This window comes from Schistocerca serialis, chromosome 9 (assembly GCF_023864345.2).
Source record: "Schistocerca serialis cubense isolate TAMUIC-IGC-003099 chromosome 9, iqSchSeri2.2, whole genome shotgun sequence".
In the NCBI taxonomy this organism is placed as follows: Eukaryota; Metazoa; Arthropoda; class Insecta; order Orthoptera; family Acrididae; genus Schistocerca; species Schistocerca serialis.
Window position 1 is genome coordinate 147,905,846 of NC_064646.1, and position 22,731 is coordinate 147,928,576.

The window sequence follows — 22,731 nt, forward strand, 5'->3', positions numbered from 1 at the left end:
AGACTCACTATTTTTCATCTAAAATTTAGGAAATTTCTCGGGCCCCCAGTATGCCTGCCCCCCCCCCCCCCCCCCCAATATTTTTTTTATAAGTGAGCGCCCCTTACTCATACTCATACTCATACTTTAGTTTACTTTGTAAATATATGCGAGTGTGTGCATATTAAGAGAAAAGTTGATACTTTGAAAATAACCACTGTTTGTTCTCTTAAACTTCTAAGTCACTGTTGTTGTCTATTACTTCAAATAAAACATTTATATAACTTTACAAAGAACACTTATCAGTAATCTGTATCATGGCAAAATCAAGATCTCTTTCATGCAAAGATTAGAGTTACATCTAATTTACATCTCTCCGAGTTCAAATATTCTGATAAATTGTCGGAGGAGTGGCTAAAGAAGCACTCTCTTCCTTTTCTTAATATTAATGTATTTTCAGTTTCCTGTCTGATGCCTACCACAGCAAAGGTATAAAATGGCATCCTGAATCCTAGATAGAGATACATAGTCTATTTGGAAATTATTTTTACATCTAGTATTGTGGTTGTGAACTGCACAGGTCATTCCAAGTTCTCTTACTGGAAATGTAGAGGAAGAATATGTATTTACAAATTATGTAAGAAACTCCTGCAGTTTTTATACAACTGAAGTGTTAGTACCACTTGAGGGTTGTTGTACATGTTTCCAGATTTGTTTACAATATTGTATGAAAGATAAGCTGATCCATCTGTACATCGGTGTGACATAACAGAAATCAAAATAGTGTGATGGAAGTGAAATTGCATTGAAAAAAATAGGAAGCTTTACTTGTAGAAAAACGAGTGGCAGCTGCTTTTTGGGATTCACACTATTAGGTAAGGGCAAAAAAAAAAAAAAAAAGCTGGTTCTTATAACACAACACTAGTAGCTACATGCATAGCATAAGAAACCAATATTAATGTGTAAAAGAGCGAACTGCTTTCCTCCTAAATGTGATTACAATGTATTAACCCTGCACCACTTCTCAGTCCATCTGCTCCAGTCCCCAGATTTCATTTCATGTGCCCTTTTTGTTCCCAAACGTCAGCATCTTATCTGAAGGGAATAAATAATCTGTAAACGAAACATTTGTCTGTGTCTTAAATGATTATTATACAGAATTGTGACTAACTTCTTTTTGTGAAAGAATAAAACAAATCTATCTTTGCAAATACAGTATAAACAGCCTGATAAAAAATATACTAACCAAGCGGCGGCAGGGGTACACCCACACAGAAGGACTTAACTTTTACAAGCGTTCAGAGCCAGTGGCTCCTTCTTCTGGCAGAAGAGCTGAAGGGGAATGAAGAGCGGCGAAGGAAAAGGACTGGAGAGGTTTAGGGAAAGGGGTACAGCTCAGAAAAGTCACCCAGAACCCCGGGCCAGGGGAGACTTACCAGATGGGATGAGAAGGAATGACTACTCATGGAGCCTATTTCGTATTGCTTGTGTTGACACCTGGACTACTGTATCTGGTTGGAAGTGCCACCATAGAGGTGTAGCAATGTGTTGAGGGTTTCTTCTTGCTGTTAAACACAAATTTCAGTTCTGAAAACCCACTGTTGTTTTTCCATGGTCACTTCTGTGATGATCCTCAACTGATCCTATCATTAGTAACATTTTCTAGATGCCAGAGATACCACTTTGACTCATGACAACATTTGCTGCATTGTCCACCTGTCGCATTTTCTGTTCCATTAAATTGACCTTATAGAGACTCCAGTCCTATGTTGTACTTGACCAAACCATCCTATAGCAACACAACTCTCATAATGATGTACAGCACAGGTACTGAAATGTTTGCAGGTGACATAGCAGCTACAGACTGCACCTATTACCATCATAGTAGTAATGTTGACTGTTTCCGCTAGAATTATATTACAAACAAACAAATCTATTGATATCATAATGTATTTCTTGATCAGAGCATTCAGTATTAAAGTTTCAGCAAAATACATCTTTTATTTTGACCATAGTACATGAGTCATATTTTCTATGCTAGGTCTTAATTACAATATTAATTTCTCTTCCCCCTTAGTCTATCTTCACTTCTCAATCTGTCCTTTTCATTTCTAGACTGAAGCTGGCTCAGTTGCTAGCAGTGTACACTATGTGCCCTACTTTCTCCAATCCCTCTCTCTTCACTTTTCCTTTACTCTCATCCTCACTACAAATGGCTGTCTCTGATCCTGAGGTCTGAGTTATTTGCCCTTCCTTTCTAAATTTCTCAGCCTATCCCTCTTCCTTCCTATACAAAGGAACTGTTAGTTCTGAAAGAAAGGTAATATGCCTATCAGCAGTTCGATCGTGACTCAGTACCACCCAGGACTGGAGCAACTGAATCATATTCTCCGCCAGGTTTTCGACTACCTCTCGTCATGCCCTGAAATGAAGAATGTCCTACCCACTATTGTTCCCACCCCTCCCACAGTGGTATTCCACCACCCACTGAACCACACAATATCTTCATCCATCTGTACACAAATCCTGCTTCCAGCCCCTTGACTCATGGCTCATATCCCTGTAACAGATATAGATGCAAGACCTGTCCCATACATCCTCCCACCACCACCTACTCCAGTCCAGCCACAAGCATCACCTATCCCATCAAAGGCAGGGCTGCCTGTGAAACCAGTCATATGATCTACAAGCTAAACTGCAACCACTGTGCTGCATTCTACATTGACATGACAACTAATAAATTGTCTGTCTGCCTGAATGGCCATCAACAAACTGTGGCCAAGAAACAGCTGGACCATCCCATTGCTGAGCATGCCACCCAACACAATGTTCTTCATTTCAATGACTGCTTCACAGCCTTCCCTCCAACACCAGCTTTTCTGAACTGCGTAAGTGGGAACTCTCCCTGCATAATATCCTACATTTCCAGCATGCCCACGGCCTCAATCTTTGTTAGTCTTTGTCCTTACCCTCAGCCCCTTCACTTTTCCCATTCCAGCGCTATACAGTCCTCATTCCACCAAGATATCTACAGTCTTTTTACCTCATTTTCCGCTAACACATCCCCCTCCCTCCTGCCCCATCCTCCGTCTAACTTCCTGACTGCACCTAGCTGCCCTAACTTCTCTCAACCTAATCGCTGTATGCTCCCACTAGCAGCACTTTACCCTCCCCCTCCCCACCTCAGCCTCCTCCTTACCCCCACAACCCGGTTGCATCTCCCATCATGCACAGCTGCTCGCAGTGTGGCCTCAGCAGCCAGAAGCTGTGATCATATGTGTGGGAGTGAGTTGCATTTGCATTACTTGTGTGTGTGTGTGTGTGTGTGTGTGTGTGTGTGTGTGTGTGGATCTCAGACGAAGGCCTTGTTGGCAGGAAGGTGATTTTCTGACAATCTTTTTGTTGTGCCTATCTGTGACTCACAGCCAAACCTCCAGATGTCAGACACTCAGATCAATGCCAAACATTGTATGTCGATATAGTATGACCCAAAACATTGATTTAGTTCGTGCTGTGTTCTGGTTGTATTGGGTTACATGGAAATTATTACCTTTTCTTGGTTTGCTCACAAGAGGTGGGAAGAGATGAAGCTTCTGTAAGAAGTAGACACATTTTGTGCAGACATAACAACACCTGGAATTTTGTAACACTTAAGAGCAGAAAAAAATAATGTGAGAGCTGTATTATTATTGTGACCAGTCACCCGAGAAATTAAGATTACAGGTGGTGTGATGAAAAATTGTTTTTATTCATTATTTAGAAAACTAGTGAACTTGGCAGTACTGGAAATGGTACAATTTCTTTGTACAAGGGAAACTGTGGACCTTGTCATACCCGTGAGAAGAGAGAATGAAAGCAACATCAAAAGAACCAGAATCTGTGCTGTGGATAAGTCATTGTATAAACGTTATTGAAAGAGACATGTTACAATTACCAGGGCCTGTATGAGAGTGAGGTGCCTTGCTTTTTCTATCCTGTTCATGCAATCACACTGAGTATTGTTGGGTTGAAATGGAAACAGTCTATCCACTTTCATTTCAGCCTCACAGCGGTGGAGCAAAAAGAACGGTGTAAGCTTGTAGTGTCTTGTTCACTATGTTGCCTGTGAATGTCATGACAGGTAGTATTGTGTCCCAATCTGTTTGTTCAACATCAAGATGCATTGAAAGCATATCTGCTAATGTCTTATTCAAGGGCTGTGTGAGACCATTTGTCTATAGGTAGTAGGCAGTTATCCTATGGGTGATCTCAAAATGTGAAGTTGCTTCTGACACTAACATTAACTGAAAAACTTTTCCACGATCAGGTACCATCATACAGGGTGCTCTATGCTCCAAAATGATGTCATCTATACTGAAATGAGGTGGAGTGGTGCTGCTGCATGCGGAACTGGTACCAGGTTGCCTGGACATATTTGTGGCACATGCTTCTGTCATTGAAATTCTTTACAGTGGCTCACATAGCATCTAATGAATCAGCAGACATCTGGGCAATAATATATGTATCTGATTCTGTATAGAATCTTAACAAAACCCAGGAGAGGAGATGATGGAGTGTCATGGAAAACCTTAAGGATAGCTGGTAGTGGATGTGCTGGGATGCTGAACAACCATTTTCACCCCATTAGATCATAATTCCTCTTATACAATGTTCAGTTTATTAATTGTAACTCTCTTTAGGTCAGTTCCTCAGTCTACAAGTCTTCAATAGTTTTCAGCTATTATGGATCTTCCCTCCATTCAGCAGTGGTGTCATTTAATTCAGTGATGACTATGATTTTTATACACTTCTGTGCACCACCATTCCTTGAAAGATAATTGGCATGCTTGTGTTTCAGTCTGTTTTTGTACTACTGAAATCTCAGTGGCCATTACACGAGTGGATCCAGTGGATCCTTTAGGCTGCTCAACCAGCATGAGAATGATGGTCCATCAAAATGGGGAATGGTTTTCCAAATAAAGATGACTGGATCTTATTGATTGCCAAAACATCTGGAAGCCAATATTTCTTGGTGTAGAGTAGTTCCTCTTGGACTTGAGGGTTCTCCGGAAGCATACACTATCACCTTTTCCACACCTTCCTTGATTTGTGCTAGAAGTGTTTCTATCACAAACCACTAGCACTGGTGTCAAGTTCTGTCTTGGCATTCTTGTCATACAATTCTAGGAATGGAGAAGATATTTGCACCTCCTTAAGGACAGGGAAATATCTTTGTTGCAGCTTGTTCCAGGAAAATTTGGCATCACCCCACAGTAGATCTTGAGATGCATGTGCCTTGGTACATATAAGTCCTTTATGAATCATCGGTAATAGGAGGGCACTCCAAGAAAACTTCTCACATCAAAGATGTGCTTGGGAGTCAGAAAATCTGTGACAGCTCTGATTTTCTATGGATCAGAATGGACTCCATCACAATTCAAGGTGCTCCAAGATTTGTATTTACTGGACAGGGAAGAGGCACTTTTTCGGTTTAAGGTGGAGTCTTGCAGTTTGAAAACACTTCACCATGGTTGTCACGTGTCTTATATGTTGTTCAAATGTCTTAGAAAAAATGACAATCCCATCAAGATAGCAAAGAAACATTGCCCATTTAAGGTGTCAAAGCAGGTTGTTCATCATAAGCTCGAAGGTGGCTGTAGTGTTAAATAGTCAAATGATATAACTTCGAAGTCATAGTGGTCATAAGCAGTTATAGAGACAGTCTTTTCCCAGTCAGTGCACATAACCTTGCCATTGAATGCTCGTAAGCATCAGCCAACCAATTTTCCGAATCAGCCTTGTCAACTCTGATTGACAGTAGCCTTTTTGCATGTCCATACTTGAAAAATACTTTGCTCCTGACAAAGAGTGTAGGGTGTCATCAATGCATGGCAGTGGGTAGACTCTTTTCTTCATGCTTTCACTCAGTCATTGGTAGTTGACACAGAAACACCTTGTGCGATTCTTCTTCTTCGCAAGGATCACAGGAGAGGACCAAGGACTCTGAAGATGCAGTGATGTCATCTTGCAGTATCTTCTCTACTTCCTCCTGAATTATCCGTCTTTCAGTTGGTGACACCCTATTCATGCACTGGCTAATTGGGGAAGATCCTCAGTGCTGATACAGTATTTTACTGTGGGCCACTTCCTCTGTCATTTCTCCACTCTGGATTTGGAAGCAGCCTAAAATTGGCACAGAACAGGTAAAACTGGCCAGTGCTGTTCCTCAGTAAGTCTGGATTCTATTCGCAGTTCATTTGTAGTTTTCTCCTCTGTCTTGTATGTAGTGATAGCAGAGCACAATTCTTCACTCGTGGCATTAAGCTGCCCTTCCTGGACCGGTTCAGCTTTACCTGTGCACATATCTCTGGGTATGAGCTGTGGCTGCTCAAGAGAATTAATGATCCAAAGTTCTGTTTGACCATCTACAATATTTGTGATTGTCGCTGGCATGTAGATTACTTTTGTGAACCTGAAAAGGTTTTTGCAATTGACAAATTGTGCATGGTTCAACTGAGCATCTGTATTGATGAATGGGACTCACTTTCCTGATGACAGCAGCATAGTATCTCCAATGGCAAACAACTGTCAATCTGTAGTTCTGACTTTCACAGCCTATGACTGCTTGTGATACTTCCAAGAAGTCCCATCTAAGAATGAACGTATGACTATATTCCAATAAAATGACAAATTTGAAGTGCTGTGTTCCATCACTGATAGTTATTCTTGCAATACATGTCCTTGTCAGCTGGGCATATTCCCCATTTGCAACTAACAGCACAGTCACTTCCATATCACAGAATATAGTCTTCTTCAGCTGGTGTTGATAAGTATTTGACATTACAGAAAAGGAAGTTCCTGTGTCAACTAATGCCCACACATGCTGGCCATCAGTGATGACATCATTGAGATTTCCTGACATATTGGTGACTATTGTTCATGGACAATTTTCATCTGTTGTGGCATCAACTCCATAGATGGTCACCTTGCTCAGTTTTCCTGAATTTTGCAGCTAGGTGAGTGTCTGCCACCTCTATATGGTGACAGGTAATGGTTATGGTGTATTGAGGAACAACCTTGTCCAGGTTACAGCAATGGGCTTCATGCTGCAGATTGACTACAGTCATGTTCAGTTGACTGGTGCAAATGTAACTGTTGTGCTTGCTGCTGGGTGGCATAGTAGTTATTGAAAATTTATCTTCTTTCTCTGCAGTAGTGTACAACATGTCCAGAGCATCCATAATGGAAATATATCAATGTGCTGTTATCTGTCCTCCAAATGTCTGTTCTTCTGTGGGGCATTAAGCTTGGTGAAAGAGCTGGCTGTATGTGCATTGATTGGGTATCTGGTTTTCATTTGATAGCTACAGCCTTAGCCCAAGCTGACAGGGGCCATCCTTCTTCTACGTTTGACTGGAGGTGAAGGTTGATGCTAAATATCGATACACCTCTTCTTCAACATTCTCTATTATCTGATGACAGATAGGATTGACAGTCATGGCTTCTATCTCCTGCTTATTTTATCTGACTGTTCCGGCTGCAATAAAATGCTGTATGACTTCTCTTACAGTCTGGTGTATGAGAGCAGCGAGGTGATGGTGATCTTCCACTACTGCAGTAGAGACCATATTCAGGATATGGTCATACTTCTTTCATATGATGCTTTTCTGTTGTATTTCCTCTGCACATTAACATCACTTGATGAAATTCCTCCATTGTTGTGACATCCTTTATCGGAAGGACATCTACAACTCTTTTAATGAAGTGTGTGATTTTGTCAGGTTCTGCCACATTCGGATTTGTAATGTGGCATAGGGTCAAAACATTCTGCATGTAGGACTGTATCATTTTCCCATTATGTAGAATGCTGTTCTTCAGTTGTTCTTCCAATAAGCCAACTTGTTGGCTGATTGTCGCAAACATTTTCTTCAGTTTGGCCCAGAATTGGTCCAGCCATTGGGCTTCTCTTTGTTGTTCTTGAACCACTGCTGGACTGTGCCACACAATTAAAACTACAGATTTGCTGAACATGTCATCCCACATGTTGTATTTGGTGACTTGGTCAAATCATTTCAGCCATTTCGCTGGGTCCTGACCAGCATTTCCTGAAAACATTGATGGATAACTCATGTGCAGCTGAATCATTGCTGTTTTCAGATCCACTGGTCTCCTGAATATACAGACCATGAGAATGATGTACTGTTTGTATTCCATTTGCTTACCATGTAGCCAACAACTTTTATGTTCCCTGATTGGTACCATGTTGATGTAGATGTCTTGAAATTCTTACATCTCTTCCAAACAATGTCACATTGTAACCAGAGTCAACTCCAAATATGAAAGCACGGTTATCAATGAAAAACAACGCTTAGCACTGAAAGTACACTTATTGTGAATATCAGTGTACAACCAGAACAAAACTAATCTCCTGGAAAGAGAGTGCAACTATTTATACAAACTTAAAGTATTCCACAATATACAAAAATTCCAAACATAAGAAACTTCAAGAACCTTCCAGAAATGATACTTATTAAATGACAAATAATTGCACGTGGTTGGGTTTGAACTGTAAGTCGACTCAGTACCATACTGACACTTATTATTGAAAGTACAGATGTATGGGAGATCAAGAAAAATTCGTGACTGGATTGAGGATTTCTTGGCAGGGAGGCTGCAGCATGTTGTCTTGGATGGAGAGTCATTGACAGATGTTGAAGTAATTTCAAGTGCCACAGGGAAGATGGGAGCCTTGCTGTTCACAGTGTATATTAATGATCTTGCAGACAATATTCATGGTAACATCAGGCTTTTTGCAGATGATAAGGTTTCTATAATGAAGTACTGTCTGCAAAAAGCTGCACAGATGTTCTGTTGGATCATAATAACATTTTGAAATGATGCAAAGATTGGCAACTTTGTTTAAATAGTGAGAAATGTAAAATTGTTCACTTCACAAATTGGAAAAACAACATGCTATCTAATGACTACAATATCAGTGAGTGACAAATGGAATTAATCAAAGCATACCTAGATCTAACAATTTGTAGGAATAAGAAATGAAATAATTGCATTGGCTCACTTGTAAGTTAAGCAGGTGGCAGACTTTGGTTCTTTGGTAGATTTTTGGGGAAATGCAATCAGTACACAAAGGAGCTTCTGTAAAGTTTGAAAGGTAGGAGACGAAGTACTGGCAGAAGTAAAACTGTGGGGACAGGCCGTGAGTCATGCTTGGGTAACTCAGTTGGTAGAGTACTCGTCCGCGAAAGGCAAAGGTTCCAAGTTCGAGTCTCGGTCTGGCACACACTTTTAATCTGACAAGAAGTTTCATATCAGCACACACTCCGCTGCAGAGTGTAAATCTCATTCTACTTACAAAACATTTGTCTGACCCATCCTAGAATACTACCCTAGTGGTTGGCAGCCACACCAAATAGGATCAACAGGGGATACTGAAAATATACAAAGAAGGGCAGCATAAATGTTCACAGGTTTGTTTTACCCATGAGAGAGGGACATGAGGATAGTAAAAAACCTGAACTGACAGGTAGCTGAAGATGGATACAAACCATCCCAAGAAGGCCTACTTACAAAGTTTCAAGAACCAGATTTAAGTTATGAATCTAGGAACATACCACAGCCCCTAAAGGTTGCTTTCATAGTGTAATAGAGCAAGTTATATGGTAGTTAATGAATTCTTTGACACCCATAAAAGTTTAGCAGATTGTATATTACCTGATCCACAATATGGAGTGGACAAAAATTAGAAAGTATGATTTTGCTTCATTTCTATAAGCAAATTAAACTGTATGGTTCACTTACACACCAAATCTACATCATTAACATTATTTCAGATCATTTAACTGTAATTAATGAAAGTTGTAATTTGTTAGAACAGCCATTGTGAACTAACACACTGTTGCATATTTCAGCAAAATTTATAATTTCATTCTCATGATTGCATTATCACATTTCCATAGAAATGTTATGAGAAATATCATTTTGTAATCAGACCAATAATTAATTAGCAAAATTTGTAAATTTCAACTTACCTAAAAACAGACTTTCAGAACATTTATCAGTCATCTGATGTATTTAATGTGACTTGTGCACTTTATGTATCAAGACAGTAATGAAAAACCAGTTAGATCAGTTGTAATTTACCTTTCTCTTTGCGATTCTAGAACATTCTGATGTAAACACTATTGATTTTCAGTCATTTTGATACTATGACATTATCATACAGAACTTTAACCTGAAATATGGTTTTGACATTTTGTACTGTATCCCAGTTAATGTAAGGAATAAAATCCAATGTGAAATCAAGATGTAATTAATTATTTTATGACAGGTATTCTTATTGCAACTTCATAACCAAATTTTCACCCAAAAGTCAAAAGAACAATATTTAGAAATGCATTCAGAATGAATAATCATTTATTGTCTTTAAAACCCTACTAACAGTTTGTTGTAAATCATCAACTTTTCATTCTAAATCAGTAAATGTAATTATTTTTGTAAATAGGCCAAAGAACACACATTGCTATGATAGGGTATATACTGAGTGGTGCAAAGCACTTCCGGTCAGTCACGGTTTGATCAGTATAATGACGTGAAGTCAGTAACAGTTGCTGATTTATCAGTCGTGTTGGTAGAAACAGTTTTTGTGTGAAAATCTTTGTAAATGCTAATAGAAAACACATCTGCTCTGAGAAAGATTCATCAATGTGTTCGAAAATAACATCCAAACCTTCATTACATCTGAAATCCAGGCAAATCTGCAACATACATCCCCTAAAGGACTTTATTGATGGAGGAGATTTGACAATTTGAATCTAAGTATTCCACTGCAAAAACTACATCATTGTTGTTGTGGTCTTCAGTCCTGAAACTGGTTTGATGCAGCTCTCCATGCTGTGCAAGCTTCTTCATCTCCCAGTACCTACTGCAGCCTACATCCTTCTGAATCTGCTTAGTGTATTCATCTCTTGGTCTCCCTCTACGATTTTTACCCTCCACGCTGCCCTCCAGTACTAAACTGATGATCCTTTGATGCCTCAGAACATGTCCTACCAACCGATCCCTTCTTCTAGTCAAGTTGTGCTACAAAATTCTCTTCTCCCCAATTCTATTCAATACCTCCTCGTTAATTATGTGATCTACCCATCTAATCTTCAGCATTCTTCTGTAGCACCACATTTCGAAAGCTTCTATTCTGTTCTTGTCTAAACTATTTATCGTCCATGTTTCACTTCCATACATGGCTACACTCCATACAAATACTTTCAGAAACGACTTCCTGACACTTAAATCAATATCCGATGTTAACAAATTTCTCTTCTTCAGAAACGCTTTCCTTGCCATTGCCAGTCTACATTTTATATCCTCTCTACTACGACCATCATTAGTTATTTTGCTCCCCAAATAGCAAAACTCGTTTACTACTTTAAGTGTCTCATTTCATAATCTAATTCCCTCAGCATCACCTGACTTAATTCGACTACATTCCATTATCCTCATTTTGCTTTTGTTGATGTTCATCTTATACCCTTCTTTCACGACACTGTCCATTCTGTTCAATTGCTCTTCCAAGTCCTTTGCTGTCTCTGACAGAGTTACAATGTCATCGGCGAACCTCAAAGTTTTTATTTCTTCTCCATGGATTTTAATACCTACTCCAAATTTTTCTTTTGTTTCCTTTACTGCTTGCTCAATATACAGATTGAATAACATCGGGGAGAGGCTACAACCCTGTCTCACTCCCTTCCCAACCGCTGCTTCCCTTTCATGCCCCTCGACTCTTATAACTGCCATCTGCTTCCTGTACAAATTGTAAATAGCCTTTCGCTCCCTGTATTTCTACCACCTTCAGAATTTGAAAGAGAGTATTCAAGTCAACATTGTCAAAAGCTTTCTCTAAGTCTACAAATGCTAGAAACGTAGGTTTGCCTTTCCTTAATCTATTTTCTAAGATAAGTCGTAGGGTCAGTATTGCCTCACGTGTTCCAACATTTCTACGGAATCCAAACTGATCTTCCCCGAGGTCGGCTTCTACCAGTTTTTCCATTCGTCTGTAAAGAATTCACGTTAGTATTTTGCAGCTGTGACTTATTAAACTGATAGTTCGGTAATTTTCACATCTGTCAACACCTGCTTTCTTTGGGATTGGAATTATTATACTCTTCTTGAAATCTGAGGGAATTTCGCCTGTCTCATACATCTTGCTCACCAGATGGTAGAGTTTTGTCTGGACTGGCTCTCCCAAGGCTGTCAGTAGTTCTAATGGAATGTTGTCTACTCTCGAGGCCTTGTTTCGACTTAGGTCTTTCAGTGCTCTGTCAAACTCTTCACACAGTATCACATCTCCCATTTCATCTTCATCTACATCCTCTTCCATTTCCATAATATTGTCTTCAAGAACATTGCCCCTGTATAGACCCTCTATATACTCCTTCCACCTTTCTGCTTTCCATCTGAGCTCTTGATATTCATACAAGTGGTTCTCTTTTCTCCAAAGGTCTCTTTAATTTTCCTGTAGGCAGTATCTATCTTACCACTCGTGAGATAAGCCTCTACATCCTTACATTTGTCCTCTAGCCATCCCTGCTTAGCCATTAGCACTTCCTGTCGATATCATTTTTGAGACGTTTGTATTCCTTTTTGCCTGCATCACTTACTGCATTTTTGTATTTTCTCCTTTCATCAATTAAATTCAGTATCTCTTCTGTTACCCAAGGATTTCTACTAGCCCTCGTCTTTTTACCTACTTGATCCTCTGCTGCCTTCACTACTTCATCCCTCAAAGCTACCCATTCTTCTTCTACGTACTGTATTTCTTTCCCCCATTCCTGTCAATTGTTCCCTTATGCTCTCCCTGAAACTCTGTACAACCTCTGGTTCTTTCAGTTTATCCAGGTCCCATGTCCTTAAATTCCCACCTTTTTGCAGTTTCTTCAGTTTTAATCTACAGTTCATAACCAATAGATTGTGGTCAGAGTCCACATCTGCCCCTGGAAATGTCTTACAACTTAAAACTTGGTTCCTGAATCTCTTTCTTATCATTATATAATCTATCTGACACCTTCCAGTATCTCCAGGCTTCTTCCAGGTATACAACCTTCTTTCATGATTCTTGAACCATGTATTAGTTATGATTAAGTTATGCTCTGTGCAAAATTCTACCAGGCGGCTTCCTCTTTCATTTCTTAGCCCTAATCCATATTCACCTACTACGTTTCCTTCTCTACCTTTTCCTGTCAAATTCCAGTCACCCATGACTATTAAATTTTCATCTCCCTTCACTACCTGAATAATTTCTTTTATCTCATCATACATTTCATTAATTTCTTCATCATCTGCAGAGCTAGTTGGCATATAAACTTGTACTACTGCATTAGGCATGGGCTTCATGTCTATCTTGGCCACAATAATGCGTTCACTATGCTGTTTGTAGTAGCTTACCCGCACTCTTATTTTTTTTATTCATTATTAAACCTACTCCTGCATTACCCCTATTTGATTTTGTATTTATAACCCTGTATTCACCTGACCAAACGACTTTTTCCTCCTGCCACCGAATTTCACTAATTCCCACTATATCTAAATTTAACCTATCCATTTCCCTTTTTAAGTTTTCTAACCTACCTGCCCGATTAAGGGATCTGACATTCCACGCTCCGATCTGTAGAACGCCAGTTTTCTTTTTCCTGATAACGACGTCCTCTTGAGTAGTCCCCACCCGGAGATCCGAATGGGGGACTATTTTACCTCCGGAATATTTTACCCAAGAGGACGCCATCATCATTTAATCATACAGTAAAGCTGCATGCCCTCGGGGAAAATTACAGCTGTAGTTTCTCTTTGCTTTCAGCCGTTCACAGTACCACAACAGCAAGGCTGTTTTGGTTAGTGTTACAGGGTGAGATCAGTCAATCATCCAGACTGTTGCCCCTGCAACTACTGAAAAGGCTGCTGCCCCTCTTCAGGAACCACACGTTTGCCCTCTCAACAGATAGCCCTCCATTGTGGTTGCACCTACGGTACGGCTATCTGCACATTGAGGCATGCAAGCCTCCCCACCAACGGCAAGGTCCATGGTTCACGGTTCATATTCTCATAATATGATGAATTGTAATGAGAAATACTTTAGCCAGAACTGCAGTTGGAGTAACATTAAAATAAGAATCATAAGGACAAGATTAAACTAATTACAGCATTGACAGACACATTTAACCAGTTATTCTCCCTGTGCTCCATATGTGAATGAAACTGTAAGAAGCCCTAATAACTGATAAAATAAAAAGTACTCTCTGGCATGCATGTCATAGTGCTTAACAGAGTATTAATGTAGGTGCCGAAAACAAAGCGACAGTTCAAACACTGGAAAATATCTGATGAGTTCATGCAACATTGTAATGAAGTCCATAGCATTCTGAATATTGTGATTCTAGAACATTAAAAAATCCCCCATGTGTCTTTGCATAGGTTTGGGAAACAGGCTTTAAATTTTAATCCCTATAAGATGCAAGTGGCTCAGAATTTATGGCTGGGAGATAAAGTGAGTAGGTGCAATTGCTGCACAGCATTACTGGACAGAAATGAGAAGAAAGATGCAATTCTGACAAACCTTGTGAAGTCTGTAGAGGCAAACTTTTATTTAAATGGATCTATCAATAAATGAAGCTTCTGTTATTACTTGGACTTGAATCCACAGCTCATTCACGTAAAAGCCCAGGGTAGTCCAAAAATTGTCATCTGGTATGCTATTGAACAGCCCACTGGAATCGGACGGTATTTATTTCAAGATAACAAAATCCAGCCTGTGAGCATCAATTCTGAACAGTATGTGGCCACAATTAACAATTCCATCATGCCACAGCTGCACTGACATTGCTGCTAAACATGATATGGTTCCAGCAAGACAGGGCTTCACCCCACATGGCCTACAGTTCAGTAACAACACTGAGGTGTCATTTTCCCCATTGATTACTCTCACAATTCAATGAGATCCCATGGTCGGTGAAATCAACCTAGTCTTTCACCAATTTTTCTCTGTGGGATTATTGCAATAATGAAGGTTTTTTCACAGTGACGCCACAATACTGATGAATTAAAAAGTGTAGTCAAGGAAGAATAGAGGCCATTCCTCAAGAATAATTGAGAACACAGTGAGTAGCTTCTGTGAAAAACTTCAGCAATGCAATCCCAGTGATTGAAGCCATTTTTGTGATGTACATTTTAAGAAATATGGTCATTAGAGATTCAGCACAAGCTCAGATAGAGGAAGTAAATTGTCAGTATCTATTTCAAAAGAATCATCATGTAATTAATTTAAGGAAAGCATAGAAAAACTAAATCTTGATGGCTAGACATGTATTTAAACACTGTTCCTCCATAATGCAGATATGTGCTAGTCAGACCCAGGATGCAATTGGAACAACATTTACTAGGCTGCACATTACACAGTACTTACCCATCTTGACCAAGCGAGGTGGCGCAGTGGTTAGCACACTGGACTCGCATTCGGGAGGACGACGGTTCAATCCCGTCTCCAGCCATCCTGATTTAGGTTTTCCGTGATTTCCCTAAATCGTTTCAGGCAAATGCCGGGATGGTTCCTTTGAAAGGGCACGGCCTATTTCCTTCCCAATCCTTCCCTAACCCGAGCTTGCGCTCCGTCTCTAATGACCTTGTTGTCGACGGGACGTTAAACACTAACCACCACCACCACTTACCCATCTTGGCAGTCAACATGGCCATCACACACTTGTTTCTTGTCCAGGCAGGCAACAGACCCTCTGACTGTGCATTCAAATTTGTCTCTTGGGCACCGGCGTTGTCCACAATGTGCTTCATCAGCTCCACCTTGATGAACAGCATTTGTCACTTTTTATCGATGTTAATGGACTACTGTGAACTAAAGGTAGATAGAATACCAAAAACAAGAAGAAAAATTTACCACACAGAAAAAAGGGCGCCAGCGAAATGTTCCAATCTTCATATTTATTCACTTGGGTCAGAAGCCTATCTGTACCATACACACAGTTATACACAGAATATACATATTTACAAAAAAAATAATGTAAATGTCATTGACCAAATTTGCAAATCACATGATATTTGTCTAAAATTGAGCCACACCAAGGACACTGTCATTTGCAAGTATGAGGTCATTCGTTGAACAAGCAAAAGGACAAAGAGAGCACTGGCACAGGTGTTCCACAGTTTGTTCTCCACACTCCCACTTGCTATCACCCAATGTGAAGCCCCCATACTTTAAGGAAGGATTTCACACCAGTTCTTTAACTGTTGCTGTCGTTGTGGTCTTCAGTCCTGAGACTGGTTTGATGCAGCTCTCCATGCTACTCTATCCTGTGCAAGCTTCTTCATCTCCCAGTACGTACTGCAACCTACATCCTTCTGAATCTGCTTGGTGTATTCATCTCTTGGTCTCCCTCTACGATTTTTATGCTCCACGCTGACCTCCAATACTAAATTGGTGATCCCTTGATACCTCAGAACATGTCCTACCAACCGATCCCTTCTTCTAGTCAAGTTGTGCCACAAACTTCTCTTCTCCCCAATCCTATTCAATACTTCCTGATTAGTTATGTGATCTACACATCTAATCTTCAGCATTCTTCTGTAGCGCCACATTTAAAAAGGTTCTATTCTCTTCTTATCCAAACTATTTATCGTCCACATTTCACTTCCATATATGGCTACACTCCATACAAATACTTTCAGAAATGACTTCCTGACATTTAAATCTATACTCGATGTTAACAAATTTCTCTTCTTCAGAAACGCTTTCCTTGCCATTGCCAGTCTACATTTTATATCCTCCCTACTTCGACCATCATCATTTATTTTGCTCCCCAAATAGCAAAACTCGTTTACTACTTTAAGTGTCTCATTTCCTAATCTAATTCCCTCAGCATCACCCGACTTAATTCGACTACATTCCATTATCCTCATTTTGCTTTTGTTGATGTTCATCTTATACCCTTCTTTCAAGACACTGTCCATTCTGTTCAATTGCTCTTCCAAGTCCTTTGCTGTCTCTGACAGAATTACAATGTCATCGGCGAACCTCAAAGTTTTTATTTCTTCTCCATGGATTTTAATTCCTACTCTGAATTTTTCTTTTGTTTCCTTTACTGCTTGCTCAATATACAGATTGAATAACATTGGGGAGAGCCTACAACCCTGTCTCACTCCCTTCCCAACCACTGCCTCCCTTTCATGTCCCTCGACTCTTATAACTGCCATCTGGTTTCTGTACAAATTGTAAATAGCCTTTCACTCCCTGTATTTTACCCCTGCCACCTTCATAATTTGAAAGAGAGTATTCCAGTCAACATTGTCAAAAGCTTTCTCTAAGTCTACAAATGCTAGAAACGTTGTTAAGGGACCTAAAACACACCTCTCTGCATTGTGGGCAGCCAGCAAATGTTCTTGCTGTCCCATTAAATCTTATTGTACGGACTTCTGCCAAAAAAAGTCTTGCCTTGCCTGGAGGGAATTTCAGAGTATCTATTGTTCAAAGGAAACTTTTTCTTTATTTTAGCCTAGGCTGTGGAAGTTCATGGCCAAATAGTGGACAAGCTTCAACATTCTCAGCCTTCAGTCATTGTGATACAGGCAAGATAGTAAATCATGTCAACAGGGGTATTTTTAAGCACCCTATAATCAACCAGCAAGCTTAGTTCAGAGCAGGGTCCACAGTTTTGGCATGAGATGATGTATACGAACACAGGAGGCATACTCAGCTACAGATGGACACAGAGCCAAAGCAGTGGTTTTAAGAACTTTTGGTTTAGCTCCCAAGTTTGTGCCTCTTAACTCTCCTGAAATGTTATTCTGAGCACTAATTTTCTGCTTGGCTTTGGGGCTGTGTTGTCTGAAGTTCAGGGAGTGATACAGAGTCACTCCTATGTACTTTGGGGTGAGATGATGGTCTAATCAGGTGCTGTTCCAAGACACATTCAACTTTCTTGTGGAGTTCCTGTCCCTGGGATGGAAAACACAGAGTAGAGTTTCTGAGGTGTTACACTTTTGGCAGGTGGCCTTACAGTATGTGCCTAGTTCTTTCAGAACACTTTCATGAGTGAGTTCTAAATCTTCAAATATTTTACCTTGGGAGGTCTGGGCAAGGCCATCAGCATAGATAAAACTTGCTGTGTTGTAAGGAAATGGTTGCTCATTTGTATAATAAATATTACACAGCAACAGAACCAACATGCTTCTTTGAGACAAATGATTTTTCTGGATTCTCTGCTTACTTTGTTACCCTTGAAAATCAACAAGAAACATATGATTCTACAACAGTGTTGATGACACTCTGACAAGTTTTAGATCCTTGATGACAGCAAATACTTTTTGTAAGAGAATGTGATGGTTAACTGTATCATATGCAGCACTAAGAACAATGAAGTTTAGTCCTGTGGTGTGTGTGTTTTCAAAACCATTTTCAGTTTGTGAAGTTAGGCTCAGAACCTACAAAACAATCTTAAACATCACACTATATGCCCTTCATAAATTCTAAGCTGTTTATGGTGCATTTTGGTAGAAGGTTCCACAGTAGAAAGTCAGATAAAGTATATTCTGCTAAACTTAAGTCCCCATCATATAGGAAGGCGCTTGTGCACTCATAGGGAAGAGTGGAGAAGATGAGGTTTGCGTAAGCATGACAACAGAGAGCATGCAAACAATGTCCAGGTTGCCATACCATGTTGCTGTGGACAACAATCAGGTTTATTTGCCTGTGGTACATTATACAAGTGCTGTTCAAAAAGTAAGATGACTTTTCATATTGCACAGGCAACATACATTTGATTATCAATCATTTTTGTTATTGTTTTGGTACACATGTCCAAACATATGTTCACAGTTTCAAGTGTACAGTATACTTTATTTGTTTTTGACACATAGAAAGGTTAGATGTGTTTTAGTGTGCTCAGAAATTTTCAATTATTATACAATGTGGAGCAAAGAATTTGCATCAAATTTTGTGTGAAAAATGTAATCACGTGCTCTAAAACACTTGGTTGACCGTGGCATACGGTTAGTCTGCTCTAAGTAAAAACAATGTTTATACATGGTACAAGCTATTCCAAGATGGCCGAGAAGATGCCAATGACTTACCTCACTCTGGACGCCCCAGCACATCAACAACAGATGATAATGTCGAAGCTGTGAAGAAAATTGTTTTTGAAAATTGTCGAATTACTGTAAGAGAAGTTGCTGAGGATGTTGGCATATGCATCAGCTTGTGTCATGCAATTTTCTTTTTTTTATGTTTTGGGCAAAGTTTGTTCCAAAACTTCTCAATTTTGATCAGGAGAACTATCGCATGAGCATCACTCAGGAGCTCTTGAATGATGTCAATGATGATCCTGATTTGCTCAAAAGGGTCATAACTGGTGATGAAACATGGGTTTACAGTTATGACATCAAAACCAAAGCCCAATCGTCCCAATGGAAGCATCCCGGAGAGCCAACCCAAAAAAACCATGCCAAGTTGGATCAAATCTCAAAGTTTTGCTCACTGTTTTTTTTTTTTTTTTTCCAATTATCATGGCATAGTGCTTAATGAATTTTTGCCTCAAGGTCATACAGTCAGTAAGAAGTATTACTTTGATGTTATGCACCGTTTGCGAGAAGCAATATGCAAAAAAAAGTCCTGAATTCTCGAAAAACATTCATGGCTTTTGCATCATGACAATTCACCTGCTCATTCATCATTGGTTATGAGAGATTTTTTGGCCAAAAAACAACACAACAATCGTGCTTCAGCAACCATATTCACTGGTTTTGGCCCCTGCATCATTTTTCTGTTCCCAAAACTGAAGAGGCCTATGAAAGGACGAAGAGTTTCAACGATTGAGGAATAAAAACTGCACCGCTGGAAGTACTCAAGGCTGTACCAAAAAATGCTTATGAGAATTACTTTGAGGATTGGAAGAAGCATTGGCACAAGTGCATTGTATCTGAGGGGGACTGCTTTCAGGAGGATAACATGAATATTGATGAATAAATAAATGTTTTTTCATAAAAATATAAAGTCACCTTACTTTCTGAACACATCTCATATTATACATTCAAATCTACAGGGAGAATCATAAATTTTGAATCCTACCTTCCAAACGTCACAAAAGTTCTCCTGTGTAACTTTCAGGCCTAGCACTCCTGGAAGAAAGGAAGTTTTGGAGGTAAGAGACAAGTTACTGGCAGCAGTGAAGCTGTGAGAATGGGTTGTGACTTGTGCCTGGGTTGATCAGTTAGTAGAGCACTAGCATGCAAAAGTCTTAATCTGGCACAAGTCTTAATCTGCCAGAAGTTTCAAAATCATTGTATTTGCTTGACAACTGCTTCTACCTCACAGAATTTTTTAAAAATGTGTAATTTTATAATGCATATATGTGGTTGTATTTGACTGCAGTTAATGGTAAATTAATGTGCACAAAAATAAAATAACTGGTAGGAATGACTAATGTGTGCAGGAGAGAGTTCTCGCCATGTAGTTGTAACTTGATGCTAGGTGCTTGAAAAGAGAATGAATCATACTGGTCGCTGAAGGTTAATAGAAGGGGATGCACAGAACAGATGAAGATTGAGGTGTCTTCCCACATGATGTGGACTGTAAATGTATTGGAAGCTTCAGGTTGACTGCCTCTGATTGACTGTCACATAATGTCCTTTTTGGTGTTCATGTATATGCTGTCCATTTGTCAAATACTGTTACCCAACACTACATGTTTGGCTCACTACTGCTAAATATTATCAACACTGTGTATAGCCATACATCTGCAAGCTTCTTAATAACTATTTCTACCTGTAGAATATACAGAATACAAGCTAAATATGTGTAAAAAAATTCCAAGAAGTTCACAATTTTGTCGCTGTTATGACACAACATTTTGAAAGCTTTCAGAGATAGTCACTGTATGAGATGTTTTGTTCTGTGTAAAAATACTCACTATCACAATCCCGCTCTCCATCGCAGACCCAGGTAAGAGGCACACAGTTCTCCTGGTCACATGGAATGCCCTCATATGGCTGGTCACTGCTTCCATAACAGGTTACCATATTTGAATGACTGTTTCCTCCTTTTGAAAGGACAAGTGAACAGAAAATATTACTGCCACACGGTTTCTATTGTAATGGTCAACTACTTGATTAGTTCCATAACAAAAATAAATAGATAGTTAACTACAAATAAAGTAAATAATAACTGCAAGTGGTGTAAGTCAACTGGGAGGTTCCTATTTGGAATGAGTTGCAAGTTTGTATCACAGCATGCAATGATTCATTCAATGTATATCTGAGTTGTATCCACACAGACACAACATGAAAGAACTGAATTTCAGGTTGGAGTAGTGAAGGGGAAATTTTATTCATCATGGAGAGTGCCTTAAGTGAAGTTTATGAAAAGTATAGATTGCTAACCACCACACAGAGGTGGTGAGTAGCAGTCTATCCTTTTCATAATATCGTTGTTACTCCATACTTGACTTTCCAGGGTCCCTGGGTCAGGGGAGACTTACCAGATGGGGTCAGAGGAAAGACAGGAAGAGTCTCCATTGTTACCAGTACACCACATCCGAAAGTAACTTGCATACATAATACCTTTTGCATGTGTGTTCTCCTGCTGCCTCTTGGTGAGGAGCTTTTTTGTCTATCCAGTTACATTATGTTTTCAAAAATTGATTAAATTCCACATTATGTAATGTAATGATTTACAGTATTTCTTAGGAGGTAAATAATACATTTAAATGACCTTAGAAACAAAAATTTGAGTGAATTACATGTTCCATAACATATTCTGTGTATTATTCTATCAAGATAGTATTTAAAAATTATATTATTGCACAACACTATTTCTTCACAACGATCAAGATTAGTATCTTTTTTCTCTCATTTATTGTTGTTATCAATTTCTTCATTTTTCTTTATCATGAGGGTTTCTAGATGAGAGTGTGCATTCAGATATAATAAGGATATTGGAATGAATGGGCTATAAAAGGGAAAAATGAAGATTTGAGTTTACTGTTCCATTTACTAATAGATAAGAAGAGGCAGAGCATAAACTCAAATTGAACAAGGATAGGGAAGGAAACTGACCATTTCCCTATCAAAGGAACCATCTCAGAATTCTTCTGAAAAGATTTTGGGGAAATCATGGAAAAAGTTAAATTTAGATGGTGGAATTTGGATTTTAATCCCACTTCTCCCTAGTGTGAGCCCAGTGGCTTAAGCATCTCTTTCAGTAATCAGCTGTAAGTTTGCTTAGGAAGTCACTTTAATATTCCCCTGAAATGCTTTTTGGAAAAACACAGGGAGTCTAAAACAGAATGGCATGATCTGGGTTACAGCCAATTGTCCTGTCCATATACTTACATCATATTGTTGACATCTCCCTGTTCAACAATGAATATGCAAATATATTTTCCAGCAATGTGGGGACCAGATAGAGAAAGAATTTTACAATGAAGGTGAGAGAGAACAGTACAGAACAGAAACTAGGGACTTCACAAAAAGGGAACTGGGAGTGACATTATTCAATAATACTGGTCAGTACATGTGAAGTGAGGCAAAAGATCGTCACCTTTCTGCTTGCATTTTTATATCATGTTGTATCTTCTATCTTTCTGTCAATTCTTGTCATTTGTTACCAGCAGTTTCTGCACACCACCTTCTAATCTGGAACTGATAATGCCAAAAGTGTGAGACTTAGTGTTTCCTTTACAATATGGCTGCTAATTGTATCATTGT

The 22,731-nt window shown here is 39.3% G+C and overlaps 2 protein-coding genes across 2 annotated transcripts in view; one reads left to right on the forward strand and one right to left on the reverse strand.

Annotated features, from left to right (window-relative positions):
• LOC126419088 (cell cycle checkpoint protein RAD1-like) overlaps positions 1-22,731 on the forward strand; it is a 114,592-nt gene that overhangs the window by 79,619 nt on the left and 12,242 nt on the right. The gene's annotated exons all lie outside the window — the stretch shown is intronic.
• The window catches only part of LOC126419089 (low-density lipoprotein receptor-like), a 76,091-nt gene that overhangs the window by 17,147 nt on the left and 36,213 nt on the right, over positions 1-22,731 (reverse strand). Inside the window, exons 3-4 of the mRNA XM_050086182.1 lie at positions 20,937-21,065; positions 15,690-15,819 (exon numbers count right to left, since the gene is read on the reverse strand). Coding sequence (XP_049942139.1) covers positions 15,690-15,819; positions 20,937-21,065 — 259 coding nt within the window. The remainder of the gene's footprint in view (positions 1-15,689; positions 15,820-20,936; positions 21,066-22,731) is intronic.